Source organism: Trachinotus anak, unplaced genomic scaffold, assembly GCF_046630095.1.
Source record: "Trachinotus anak isolate AG129_WGS33_773 ecotype Australia unplaced genomic scaffold, CSIRO_AGI_Tana_v1 ptg000018l, whole genome shotgun sequence".
Taxonomy (NCBI): Eukaryota; Metazoa; Chordata; class Actinopteri; order Carangiformes; family Carangidae; genus Trachinotus; species Trachinotus anak.
Window position 1 is genome coordinate 5,918,034 of NW_027273869.1, and position 13,643 is coordinate 5,931,676.

General features: G+C 42.8%; 2 protein-coding genes across 2 annotated transcripts; one reads left to right on the top strand and one right to left on the bottom strand.

The window, feature by feature from the left end:
• Nucleotides 1–311: 311 nt before the first annotated feature.
• rpap3 (RNA polymerase II associated protein 3) lies at nucleotides 312–6,156 on the top strand. The gene is made up of 17 exons (XM_071502335.1): nucleotides 312–452; nucleotides 654–814; nucleotides 908–1,078; nucleotides 1,175–1,285; nucleotides 1,364–1,491; nucleotides 1,600–1,721; nucleotides 1,807–1,877; nucleotides 1,958–2,092; nucleotides 2,361–2,488; nucleotides 2,752–2,873; nucleotides 2,987–3,057; nucleotides 3,386–3,478; nucleotides 4,161–4,360; nucleotides 4,515–4,692; nucleotides 5,003–5,100; nucleotides 5,325–5,425; nucleotides 5,533–6,156. The coding sequence occupies exons 2-17, from the start codon at nucleotides 662–664 to the stop codon at nucleotides 5,616–5,618; spliced, it is 1,968 nt and encodes a 655-aa protein (XP_071358436.1). The 5' UTR covers nucleotides 312–452; nucleotides 654–661; the 3' UTR covers nucleotides 5,619–6,156.
• Nucleotides 6,157–6,227: 71 nt separating this feature from the next.
• On the bottom strand, nucleotides 6,228–13,550 carry LOC139635223 (cell adhesion molecule CEACAM5-like). Its single transcript, XM_071502334.1, has 13 exons — nucleotides 13,444–13,550; nucleotides 13,234–13,284; nucleotides 12,882–13,130; nucleotides 12,530–12,796; nucleotides 11,454–11,750; nucleotides 11,064–11,333; nucleotides 9,659–9,907; nucleotides 9,310–9,576; nucleotides 8,636–8,932; nucleotides 8,219–8,524; nucleotides 7,175–7,450; nucleotides 6,741–6,989; nucleotides 6,228–6,648 (listed from the first exon to the last, which is right to left on the bottom strand). The coding sequence occupies exons 1-13, from the start codon at nucleotides 13,496–13,498 to the stop codon at nucleotides 6,626–6,628; spliced, it is 2,856 nt and encodes a 951-aa protein (XP_071358435.1). The 5' UTR covers nucleotides 13,499–13,550; the 3' UTR covers nucleotides 6,228–6,625.
• Between the last annotated feature and the right edge of the window lie 93 nt (nucleotides 13,551–13,643).

The window sequence follows — 13,643 nt, forward strand, 5'->3', positions numbered from 1 at the left end:
GTGCAGCTGTTTTCAACTGGAGCTAGAGAATAAGGCCAGGGGTTATATTTTATGTGGACATGTTTGTTTACATTTTGTGTTTTGGGGGGTAACCTACTTTTTGGCAAGTCCGTAAGGTATAAAAACGGAATAGTAGACATTACAGAGTCTCAACACCTTCGTGTTCCGCACTTCTTCAGTAAGTGCATTCTTGCTTGTTGTTTGAGAGCTGCTTTCACAAACTGACGAGTTAAATGCGTTTGGAATAGGCTATCGATTGTGATTGTAACATAGACGATCTTTGTTTACACTAAGCGCAGGACCAGCAGCGCAAAGGATGCTGGGAGTCCGCTGTCATGGCTCCGAACATAAACAGAAAGTGGTGAATTACGGCACATTTTGTTGTAGCACTTAGCCAAAGTATCTACAGCTACACTTTAACTGTGTTTATGAGCCGGAGAGAGGAGAGACAGGTACTTTTCAAGCTTCAAGTAACTAAAGAGTCACTTTTATTCACTTTATTCTTGACGCTTAGCGTTTTTGTTAGCTAGCTAGCTGCTAGCCGCAAACGCATGACAGCGTGATTCTCGTGTTTTCTTCTGGGCTGCAATGCGGACTTCAAGACAACAACGACAGCAACAAGTGTTTATGCAAAACAAATGTCTGTTTCACAGGGAATAACATGTCTGGGGGAAACAAAGCCATTGAGTTACAGCTTCAGATGCGGCAGAACGCGGAGGATCTGCACAGCTTCATGAAGGAGCTGGAGAACTGGGAGACAGACATGAAGAGGAAGGACGAGGAGCTGAGGACAGGAGAACTCCAGGAGGTTCAGGTTTGTTATTGCTGTAAATGTTCGTCCACCTCAGGAGCTGCTTATGTTCTGGATATTCTTCAGGTGACAGCATCTTTCTGTCATGTGTTTTAGAGGGAACTCCCACCTGTCCGCAACAAAGACTACAAAACAAAGATGAGGGAGAAGAAGAAGAAGAAGAAGAAAATGGAGACTGCTGGAAATGGTGACACAAAAGCAGAAGAGCCCACACAAGCATCAAGGATAAAAGCATACGATTATCGATCATGGGACAAGTTTGACGTGGTAGCTAATGCATTGTTATCTAATGCAAAATACACTTCACATGAACGGTGAGGTCGTGGAGTAACTGACTGAAGATTTATGCTTCTGTGCTCACAGGACAAGGCTCTGTCAGAGATGGATAAAGAGGAAAGTCCAGCAGAGTCGAATGAGTCTGACTCAGAGGAAGCTGCAGTTGATCAAGAGAAAGCGCTGGCAGAGAAGGAAAAGGTAAATCCTGCATGGGATGTACTAAAAAAATGGAGATGAAAATGATTCCTTTCCTAAAATATTTTATTTTGCTTTCAGGGTAACAAGTTTTTCAAAGATGGGAAGTATGACGATGCCATTGAATGTTACACCAGAGGGATGGGTGCAGATCCTTACAGCCCTGTGCTTCCCACTAACAGAGCAACCTCCTTCTTCCGGCTCAAAAAGTAAAGCTCAGATCACGTGGCTGCTATATGGTGCTGGTGTGCTGTATTGTGTTGGTGAAATGTTTAGTTTTATCTCCCTGGAAATTAATGAGACTTTGCTCTTTGCAGGTATGCTGTGGCAGAGTCTGACTGCAACTTGGCGATCGCTCTGGACAGCAACTACTTTAAAGCATATGCACGAAGAGGAGCAGCACGGTTTGCACTGAAGAAATATGAATCTGCATTAGAAGGTGACAAAACGATTTAAAAAAAACAAAACAAGATTGTCTCTTAATCTTGACTACACTGAGATAACATGAATCTATTTCTGAATAGATTATGAGATGGTTCTCAAGCTTGACCCTGGGAACAAAGAAGCACAGAATGAAGTGAAGAAAATCAGAGAGGTGAGTGTGACATGATCATGTTGGGTCAGCTGCATTTCTCAAGCGTCTTTTTTTTAATCCCTTTATCTTGCTGGTTTCAGGCCCTCGGACATGAGGCACCGACCGTCCAAAGTGAAGCCGCACAGCCACAGGAGGCTCCCGCAGTTGACCCTGAGCAGCAGAGACTGATGGAGGAGCAGCAGAGGAGGCAGGAGGCGGTTGTACAAAAAGACAGAGTAAGCTTTGCTGTAGTTTAGCCGACTTATGCTGCAGTTGACTCATCAGTTTTCACGTCAGAGGCTGATTAGTTTAAAATGTGCACAGGTACCACTGTCAAAAATGATTTAAACATTTTTGTAAGAAGTTGTCAACTTTTATCAAGTCCCATTTCAGCACTGTGTGTGGGACAAAGGGAAATGTTCAGATCCTCATATTTCTCAAATAATGTATTTATTTGGAATCAGTTTTCCCAAGTTGTTCATATTTTTTGGATGTGCCTTTCAGGGGAACGCTTATTTCAAAGAGGGGAAGTACGAAGCAGCTGTTGAGTGCTACAGCCGAGGCATGGAGGCAGACAGCATGAATGTCCTCCTTCCTGCCAACAGAGCCATGGCCTTCCTCAAGCTGGAGAAGTAGGCACAACACCAACATTTTCCTCTTTACTAGAAAATAAAAACATGACTTCAGTTTTTCTTTTTATTTCTATATAAAAGCAATATTTCAGGCACATCTAAAATCTGACTTTTCAGAATTGGTCCTTTGTGTTCTGTTTTTAACAAACCAAAAAAAAAAGTTTTTAAATTAAGTTATAATTGCAGAAATATTGTTCTACAGTTGACAAACAGCAGTGTATTCATGGCAGACTTTCTCCTGTCATTTTTTCCATTTGTTGCAGGTATAAGGAGGCAGAGGAGGACTGCACTAAAGCCATTTATCTGGACAGTACTTACTCTAAGGCTTTTGCCCGCCGAGGCACAGCCAGAGTGGCTTTAGGAAAACTGGAGGAGGCCAAACAAGGTGCTGTGCAGAACAACACAGCAGAACAACATCAAATGAATTAGATGTTAAAATATTGAAAGTGTGTATGTACTGACTGTGTGTGTGTGTGTGTGTGTGTGTGTGCGCCTCAGATTTTCAGGAGCTGTTGAAACTGGAGCCAGGGAACAAACAGGCCTTGAATGAACTCCAGAAACTCCAGATTGTACGTTTCAAGATCCATTTATTAGTTCAGTAAATTATAAAGTTTAGCTTGGAAAACAAAACGGGAAGGTAATCACAGAAGAAGAAAGTAAAGTGCTCTGCTCATCACATTCACTTCTGCATTAGAGAAATACTTTTTAAATCTCTCTATTACTTTGAGAATTAAGTTTATTCCTCTGCTGTGTGTTAAGTTCCTCTGCTTATAAGAATCAATCCTCATAATTAATGCTAAACTTTAAATCTAATGTCTGGATTACCAATGAACGCGTCAGACTTTATTTGGTTTGATCTTTTACAGACTTCACTCTTCTTCCCTCTTGTTGTGTTAGGACTCATCTTCCAGTGGTGTCCTTCAAACAGAGGACGGCTCACAGAGGAGAACAGTCCAGCCGATCGACAAACCAGCACATCTGCGCTCAACTGTGAGTGGCTTGTTTTTCCAGTTCTACTCTCCCTCAGTGTAGAGGTCTTTATTCATAAGAGCTTTAAAAGGCTGTCATAAGGCTGTCCCTGAAAAATATTACATTTAAGCCTGAAATGATAAATTAATTTGTCAATTGACAGAAAGTTAATCTATATATTGACAACCTATTGGTCTGATCAGTATTTTAAGTAAAACTACAGACAAAGAAAATACAAACTTCCTAAATGTAAAGACTTGCCTGCTTTTCTACATGTTGTTCTGTAAACTGAAAATCATTTGTGCTTGATGGAGAAAATGAGCGACTTGAAGACTTTGCTTTGGGCTCCGTGAAGCTGTAATTATCACTTCTGTTTATATTTGACAAGGGCTGCAATTAAAGATCATTTTTAGTATGAATTAATCTGCCAATCATTTTCTTTATTGTTTGGTTTATAAAATATTAAAGCTCACAACATCCTACAAAGTTAACTCAACAAATGTCCAAAGCTCAAAATGACTGTTGTCTTAACACAACTTGTGCCTGTAAATGGCAGATCCATTGTCTCCTCACCTTCACCTGCAAGAGCATTATTTGTCCAGCAGGTGGCACGAGGGACATCAGTGTAGATGAAACTTTTTTTCCTATAAGGGTCACACTGGGTCATCATGTTGTCTGATTCTGAGCCTCTGGTGCTCTTCAGAAACCTCTCAGGAGGATTGACATCGAGGAAGTCAGTGGAAAGGCAACGGTGCCTGAGGTGGAGTCTGGTGGATCCAAGTCCTTCGTCCAGGAAGTGGTGAGGGAGACCGAGGACGGATCCTCTCCGCTGTCGACGTCACCCAGCGCCAAGATGATCAAAATCGAGGAGATATCAGACGCTCCCTCACACACATCAGACCAGTAAGTGGCACTGTTTTATTACTGCTTGTAAAAATGTCATAATATTGATCATAATCTTTATTTGTCTGTAAAGACTTGTTTATTGCTTTGTATTGTGACCTTTGGTATTGATTGTTCCCACTCAGTAAACAGACGATCTGCTTCTGTTCACCAGACTTCCTCCCAGCAGACAGACAGGACGACCAGCTCAGAAGGACATCACTCATCCACCAGAACCGTCCACCGACCCCTCCACCACAGACCTGTCTCCTCCACCCAACACCAGCTTCCAGCTGGAGGCCGACCTCCGCAAGATCGGAAAGCAGCCTGAAGTGATTTACAGATATCTGAGGGTGAGCTGTGCTAGAAGAGAACAATAACAGGATAATTATCTTTCCTCACCACATTGATTGTCACATTAACAGGGACGGCATCGATATGCAATGTAAGAGCATATTTTCCATCCTGGGACAATTTTTTTATAGTCTTCATGATGCATTTCCAATCTCCAGATTTGATTCACATTGCAAATAAACTGCAAATACGGCTTGAATCTGAATCCAAAAATTTAATTAAAAAGTTAAGATTTCACAATGTAAATGGTCAAAATTCAGATAATAGATATTTGTTTTGTTCTCAGCCTTTCTGTGTTTTGTTTTGCAGCAAATCAAGCCTGAGGCATACGTAAAGATTTTCCAAAACTCCCTTGAACCCGACATCCTCAATCAGATCCTGAAGACGCTGCACGAGTTCTACATGAAGTAAGTTCTTTAAAAAGTGACCATAGTAAAACACATAGAGCTGAACTGGGCCTGTTGAGTTAAAAAGAAGCCAAATTTTTGGTTATAGTTCAGCACGGCCATATTTACTAAAGGACAAGACAAATTATGTGCTGGAAAAATACAGACAATCATATAAAAAAGCATTTTTGGGGGCTGAAATGTGTGTAATACAACGTTGTATATTAAGATCAGCTCTTGTGTAGGAGTGAAGCACCGGCTGTTATACTGGAGATCCTCAGCAGCCTGGCAAGCGTGAGGCGCTTCGACATGGCCGTCATGTTCATGTCGTCCCCAGAGAAGAAAGGTGGGGTCTCTTTGATCTGTTGTCACTCATGACTCACGCTTTCTTTGCATCTCTTTAACCCACACGTGCCGTCATGTTAATAATGGCTGTACTTTTCTTTCCTCTAGTGCTTAAAGATCTGTTTGACTTCCTTCACCAAGCTGAGCTGGAAACATCATCTGTGGTCGCGTTACAGAAGAAGTACGGCGTGTGACGATTCACTTTCGGCAACAGACTTAAACCTTCACACAGAGCGCTGCGTTGGATTTAAAGCAAATTAAAAACAGTTAAGTTATATTCAAAACTTTAATTAAAGTCGCATTCATTAAAGTAGCAGTGTGCATATCCAGCGAGTGTGGGCACTAAACAGCAAGACATCCAATTAAATCCTTTCAAAGCACACAACTCCGTATGCAGATACAGTATTGTACTATTGTTCAATGATGCTCTGTGAGCTTTTCATATTATAAACATGTTGGTGTGTTAACATGGAGTCAGTTAACTACATCTTATAGGGGAATATACTCCAACAGAAGTGTGAATTTCCATCCTGAATGCAGTGTAAAAGTCTGGATTGGTCTCTGTGAGTACTCTACCCGGTGTGAATGTTCCTCTCTTTCTTAAACCTGCCAAAAAAAAAAACACCTGATGTTGCATTGACTAAACCTGTTTAAACTACAGAAAACTCTGTAGCTTCAGTTTGAAATAGAACTGTTGGAAAACTGAACTTCAAATAAAGGACTATTTTGTAATTTGTGTGTGGACTGTTGAGTTTTGAATTCAACATTACTTTATCTCAGATGTGTCACCTGAATGATTAACGAATCGGTAAAAGTACAGTACTTCATCCTTTATTAAGTATAATAGTGCATATTGTTTGGCAAGACAAACGGTCATACGTCATGAGAGAAAATGAGATTAGCCTTGTGTTATTAAACCCAGTAACCTATTACTAAAGCAAACAATACATGCTTCCTTTGTCTGTGGCGTCTAATCTAGTTCAGGGTCACAAAGAGGTTGGACCCTGTCCCATGATGCATTGTGATGAAGGCAGAGAAACACCCTCTTTAGGCCGCCAGTCCGTCACAGTCAGAGTACACAGTGCTTGAGCAAATAGCCATAAATGTACAGTAAGTGTCACTGATAAGAAGTTAACCTGAGTATATCTCAGTGCTCCACTGTGGACAGAGCGTTTGCAGGATGTAGTCTCTCTCCAGTGTCTCAACATCCACACCAGTGAGGATCTGCAGTGAAAAGCACAGAAATTAGAGCGGAGTTAGAACAGATAACATATAAACTATATCTACATACACTCAAACCTACAACTATCACCTACCTGAGACACTGAGCCTCTCGCTGATCATCGCCGTCTTCCCGGTGAAGGTGTTTTCAGCCCAGCAGCTGATGGACTCTTCGGTGATGTGCTGGTTCACCAAGATGTCGATCCCGCTGCCCGTCACATTGTTCCCATAGACGGTCCATGTGAAGCTGCAGGAGGGACTGCACTCAGCCGAGCACGTAAAGCTCGCCGGGACCCCGATTTCAAGAGAGTCCGGTCCTGAAATGACCACATGCTTTGGTCCGTCTGCAAGAGAAGACAGAAACACAGGCAACAATAATATTCCTGCATCTGTAAAAACAACTTAAAGCTGCAGAATAAGTAAGAACTGAATTAAAATATACATCTCCCGCTTAAACAAGTATGGATATGCAAAAAAAAAAAAAGCTAATACGTTTTTGAGAGATGTGTCATTTCTGATATTCGCTCACCAGGCACCGCCACAACAGTCTCAGCTGTTCTGTTTCTCTTAGTCACAGAGTTGAAGGCCACACAGGCGAGAGCGGCCTTGTACGGAGGTGTTTCAGGTGTGAGGAGCATGGAGGCGTTTGTGGACACAAGTGTGCCGTGGTAAAACCAGGCGATGGAGCAGACGGGCAAGCAGTCGGTCAAACACTGCAGCTCTGTTGTGGACCCGGGCAGGACGACCAGCTCCTCACCCACCGGCCCTTTGTTAGGCTGCGCAATCAGCACCTCGCCAGGCCCATCTGGAAAATATGACTCAAAGTTTTCAGTTCTCTGTTTCTGACAGGGTTCAGTTGCCAGCACAAATAGGGACAGTATGTAAAATATTTGGGTGGTTTCACTTCGTAAAAAAGTTTGGCCAGGGTTATCAATATTTCAGTTGAATACTCCCCTCGACACATGGTTGTCTTAAATATGTACCACTCCTTGAAGCATGTACCAAACCCTGATACAGAGGCAAACTGCTGACCTCTACTAAAGGTGACTGTAACTGTGTGAACCAGGCACAGTTAAATGTGTATTTTTAATTTATCTATGTAGCAATTATTTATTTATTTATTATTTAATTATTTATTTATTTATTATTTTACTTCATAATGTTTTATTGACAGAGGAAGGCCAAAATAAAGTATAAATGTAGGCTGAGGGGAAAAAAAGTCACTACCTTCAGACAAAATATAAATTAAATACTCATCCTCCTTCACTAATAATTTTGTACACTCCCTAACCTTTACATTTTGAGAAATACCCTTAACCAAGTGAAAAATGTGTAACTGTAACAGTTTATACTGTATACTTATAAGCAACTCACTGCAACCTGGTGGCAGCTGACCACCAAATTGAATGCCCTGCTTGAGGGCACTTTGGTGTTAGCTTTTAAGGGGGAATATTTTCTATTTTCTAGTTCAAATTATTTTATGTTATTAGCTTGTTCTTGGGATTCAAACTGGCAAAATTCTCCTTCCCAAGTTCATTTCTTGAAAGTTCATTTCATTTCTTGGCATACTCACAGTTTACATTCATCAGGTAGCCAACAGACAGGATGGGGGTTCTAGACTCTACAACCAGTGTGTTGTGGTTGTGGTTTCCGGCCTCTAGCACCAAACACTGGTATAAACCTCCATCCGCTCGCAGGAGAGGACTGAAGCTCATCGTGGTGTTGTCAGGGGAGAACTGCACTCTTTCAGATGCTAGCATTGGTAGTTTGTCCTTCAGCCAGGTTATGGAGGCTGGGCTCTGAGAGCCGACACACTGCAGGGAGAAAGACTGACCTGCAACCGGCAGGGCCTGAGAGGAGGGCTGCACTGAAAATGGGTCTGCACAGAGAGAACATCATATCACATCACAAGGCTCCTGCACTGTAGCATATAAATCAAACTGATACAGAATCGGGTGAAAATCAGGAGGGAGCAATGTCACAGACTCACCAGTGACAGTGAGGTTCTTAGTGGTGGTGACGGTGGCGTGGGATACAGTGTTTGTGGCTTCACAGGTCAGAGGCTCAATTTTCGAGTAGTCACTGACGGTGATCTCTAGTCGACTGGTTAACTTTAATATATCCTCCTGGCGCAAGATGGGTATCTGGATTTGGTCGCCCACGAAAGTTTTCCCCATGTACTTCCATGTGAAGGAGCAGGATGGGATGCATGTGGCAGAGCATGAGAACTTGTACTGTTTTCCCATCGACACTGTGCTGTCACCAGTGATGGTAATGTCAGATAAGCCTAAAGAAGGAGATTTTAAAAAGATGTTTGAATATTTTGTACTCATTTTACACATACGGTCTTTAAAATGTGATTAATCATTAGTGCAGTGGCTTTTTTGGTGGTTTTTGCAGTTTTTTTAAAGTGGGTTTACAACCAAACAAGGTGCAAATTTGAAAACAAAATGTGAATTACTGTTGTGCAAAAATTAGGTGTTTGATGATGGTGCTAATTCTCCAGCCAGATGCCAAAAAACTACAGCAGAACAAGAGGATGCAACAAAATGTGAATTAAAAGGGTACCAGTCAAACTTACAGGGGTGAAAAAACAGGTAGAAAAAATGATGGAAATGTGCATTTGTTGTTAATTCTCACTTTGAGGTCATGTCTTTCACATACTTGCCACCCAGAGATGCAGACTCGAAGAGAGCGAGAGATGTGAGACGGTGTCCTCAGCTTTACAGACGAGAGTTTCGGAGATGACGGCACTGGAAGGTGGAGTTACAGATATCGTGTGTCCTTGTGCAGTACTGGACAATTCATCTTCCAAGACGACAGTCCAGGCGTAGCTGCAGGAGGGGTAGCAGTCAGCTGAGCAGGTAAAATTAGACGCAACTCCTGCAGTCAGAAAGGCTGGACCGCTGATCTGCATATTTGATGGTCCAGCTGAAAAGTTGGAAACGCATTTGGTTGAAGGCATCGCTACTGAGAAAACTCTTGAGTTCACATTCAGTTTTCCTACTGTTACCTGTCATTGGCAGAGTCTTTTGGGCAGAGACTGACACTCCTGTAGCAGGGTTAACTGCTGTGCAGGTGAGGTTTTGGGTCAGGTGTGGTTCCGCGAACTGCAAACTCAGCTCTGGACCCTGAGAGGTGACGTTACCACAGGTCCAGGTGAACTGACAGGTTGGGTAGCAGCTGGCTGAGCAATGGAAAACATACAGGTTTCCCACTGTCACTATGTCGACCCCACTGATCACCACTGATGACGGCCCATCTGCGGTTGGAGGCAGAACATATAAGATAGGCTTCTTTATGAATGTCATTTATTTACAATATGATTCTTTTGTTGTTGTTGATTCAACAAGGAGAAATCTTTTGCCAGTAAAAAAGTTTGCACTAAACTCAGAAGTTTTAACAAAACTATTACTCAAATGTAGATTATGCAAAATGTACACTTTCATCATTCAGATCAAACACAGATGAACCAAGGGAAAGGTTTCAGAATTAGTTTCAGACTGGGCTGACCACTGGAAAGGACTCAGTGGTGCACCGGGGTGTGGTCGAATGCCAGGCAAACACAGATGCTGCGGCAGATGTGGAGTTGACCTGTCTTGATGAGGAGGAGTGAGAGCTAGTGTGGGAGGTCGGTGGTGTATCCAGTGGTTTCTAGTCCATGTTGTTCTGGACGAGATTACTGAAAACCTTCTGAAAACTACTCCATCACTCTAACTTTGTTTGTTCCCTAAAGCACATGAGTGTCAAGGGTGAGCGTCTGCCGCCGAGACTGAGCCTGGTTCTGCTTCAGGTTTCTGCCTCTTGGAAGGACCTTTTTCCTTGTGACGGTCACCAGGTGCTGCTCATGGTGGGAAAGGTTGGGTCTCTAAATAGTATTATAACGAGTGTGGTCTAGACCTGCTCTGTGTGAAAAGTGTCCTGAGATAACTTCTGATTCTGATGATCAGGGTTATAGAAATAAAAACTTGACTGGGTAAAATTGGACTGTGCCTATGAGCTCAGAGTATTTCACCTCCTTGGAGTTTTTGGACAGGGTCCTGTAAAGAGCAGCACCACCACCATTGTTCTGCCTAGAAACTACAATGCTCACAGGGACAATGACGGAGAAATGTGGTGCAGGTTGATAGATCTGTAGCTACTGTACATCTTGGACACGGTCAAGCAGTCCACACCTCACCTGAGGTTGACCGCATGCCAGCAAAGGCATCTGGGAAAATCCTCTATAATAAACATATGCAGTGAGGGGGGGCCGGTAAGACAGTGCCATTTCTTTTACAACACCTTTGCAACTTTTGAGCACTGGTAGGAGAGGTTGCTTTACCACTGAGCAGCAGGGCCTTGCTTAAAGGAACTTCCTTCTTAGCTTATGAAGAAGCAGAAGATATTTCTAATTCTCTTTCCCCTCATATACTCACAGTTTACTTGCATCTTGTAGCCAACAGACTGGATGGGGATCTCCCCCTCTGCCACGACACACTGGTATAAACCATCATCTGTCTGCTGGAGAGGACTGAAGCTCATCGTGGTGTTGTCAGGGGAGAACTGCACTCTTTCAGATGCTGGCACTGGGTGTTTGTTCTTCAGCCAGGTTATGGACGCCGGGTTCTGAGAGCCGACACACTGCAGAGAGAAAGGTTCACCTGCCACTGGCTGGGCTTTAGAGGCGGGACGCACTGAGATGGGGTCTGTGCAGAGATAACATTCAAAACACCAAGGGAGAACATGACATACATGACGTGATTAGTTTCTTGTACCTCGTTATTATTTAATCCAAAGATCAGGAGGGTGCAATGTCACAAACTCACCAATGACAGTGAGGTTCTTAGTGGTGGTGATTTTGGCTTGAGATACCGTGTTTGTGGCCTCACAGGTCAGAGGCTCTATTTTCAAGTAGTCATTAACAGTGATCTCTAGTTGGCTGGAAAACTTTCTTATATCCCCCTGGTGCAAGATGGGTATCTGGATTTGGTCGCCCACGAAAGTTTTCCCCATGTACTTCCATGTGAAGGAGCAGGATGGGATGCATGTGGCCAGGCACAAGAACCTGTACTGTTTTCCCATCGTCACTGTGCTCTCGCCTGCGATCCTGATGTCAGATAAGGCTGAGGAAGGAGTTAAAGAGCACATTTGAATGTATTGTGTTTATTTCACAAAGTTACATAAGAACATGAATGCAATCCAAGTGTTATCTAATGAAAACCTACAAGGTGAGTTTAAGTTTTGTGCACATTTGAAGCGAGACTGTGTAACCTTTGCTGAACAGTGGCCTCTGTGGCCACAAGTGGCAACTACAGGAAAATGACACATTGAATTTCCCTTCGATTCCAAACACATGATCCAACTGAGAGCAAGTGGAATGACACTATGGGGTCGGTTATACTTGTTTTAGTTTTATAATAAAACCATTAAAATATGTATCTATTACAACAGTGTTCATACCAGACCAAGTGAGGACATTGCAGCAAAATCCCTCAATGTACTGCAATTGATAAGAGATTAATTTTGTTTCTTTTTAGTTCAGTTTCTCATTAGTAAGAAGAAGACTGTTATTTAGTCTTTCTAAAATTGCAGTCACACTTTAATCTTAGGAGTATTATAAAGTGGAACCTAATGGTAATTAAAACAGAAGTGTGATCCAAATATAATTAGAGTTGACTGCCAAAAGAATCTAATCAAAACCAAATCACAATGTAATCTGCAAGTAGAGCAATAACAGAAATTGAATTTATATCTGTCTTTATTGCAGTGACTTCCATCATGTATAATTTAACTGCTTCAACTGTAAGCACACACGTTTTTGTCATGCAACATAACCAGTGTATTTTTCACAATTAAAATTACTAAATTAATTCTCATTTAAAGCTTCAGTTCTTTTACATACTTGCCACCCACAGCTTCAGGGTTGTAGAGATGAAGAGATGTGAGACAGTGTCCTCAGCCTTGCAGATGAGAGTTTCGTGAGAAACCGTTTCGCGAGGTGGGCTGACAGAAATTGTGTTTCCTTGTGCAGTTTTGTACTCCTGACCATTAAGGATAACACTCCATGAGTAGCTGCAGGAGGGGTAGCAGTTGGCTGAGCAGGTAAACTCGGATACGAAACCGAAAGTCAGCATGGGGGGGCCGCTGATCTGTATGTTTGATGGTCCAGCTGAAAAGGTTGGAAAAAGATGTAGTTGAAGGATGCGCTGCTGAGGAAACTCATGATCTGTCATCTTCAGGTTGGTTATTCATACCTGCCACTAGCAGTGTCTTTTGGACCGAGGCTGACTTCCCTGTTGTCGGGTTCACCACTGTGCAGGTCAGGGTCTGTGTTGGTGCTACATGCAGGAGCTGCAGGGTCAGCTCTGGCCCCTGAGACGTCACATTACCCCTGGTCCAGGTGAACTTGCAGCCTGGGTAGCATTTGGCTGTGCACTGGAAAAAGTAGGGGATTCCCACTGTCACTATGCCAACCCCACTGATCCCGACTGCGGACGGCCCGTCTGCAGGGGCAGGTAGAACAGCACAAGAGGTTTGCTTTGATGCAGTGGTTAAACATTTGAAGATGGTAATTACAGGAAAGTATAAGACTTTAAAGGATCTTACATGAGATGTCCACCATGGTTCCACCCTGCTCAGTTTCACTGGCAGAAAAACCTTTCATATGAGAAATCCAATAATTAGATAAAAATGCCATAATCAAATTTTTGTATTAGTATGATAAAGAATAACTTAAGTAATGAGCATTGAACTGATAACTATGTTAAAATGCTGATTGATGAGAGCAGATGATGAGCCAGCAGGGCGGCCTCTTACCTGCCAGGCAGGTGAGCAGCAGCAGCAGCAGCACACAGGCTGAGGGATGAACCATGGTGCCTGAAGCCCGTCTGATGACTCTCCACCCTCAAATAACCGTCCACACTCTTATAATACATGGGGAAAAGGCCTTGCCCATTGTTATCACCCACTCATACAAAACATAGACAACAAATTACCCAATGTTCCTGGCAACAGAG

Excerpts from the sequence above, each read along its gene's own strand:
- rpap3 (XM_071502335.1), top strand. The coding sequence starts at position 662 with ATGTCTGGGGGAAACAAAGCCATTGAGTTACAGCTTCAGATGCGGCAG. Across the intron at positions 1,878-1,957 it reads AAGTGAAGAAAATCAGAGAG|GCCCTCGGACATGAGGCACC; the intron begins GTGAGTGTGACA and ends TGCTGGTTTCAG. Across the intron at positions 2,093-2,360 it reads CGGTTGTACAAAAAGACAGA|GGGAACGCTTATTTCAAAGA; the intron begins GTAAGCTTTGCT and ends TGTGCCTTTCAG.
- LOC139635223 (XM_071502334.1), bottom strand. The coding sequence starts at position 13,498 with ATGGTTCATCCCTCAGCCTGTGTGCTGCTGCTGCTGCTGCTCACCTGC. Across the intron at positions 9,577-9,658 it reads AAAGACTCTGCCAATGACAG|CTGGACCATCAAATATGCAG; the intron begins GTAACAGTAGGA and ends CCAACTTTTCAG. Across the intron at positions 8,933-9,309 it reads TCTGCATCTCTGGGTGGCAA|GCTTATCTGACATTACCATC; the intron begins GTATGTGAAAGA and ends CTCCTTCTTTAG.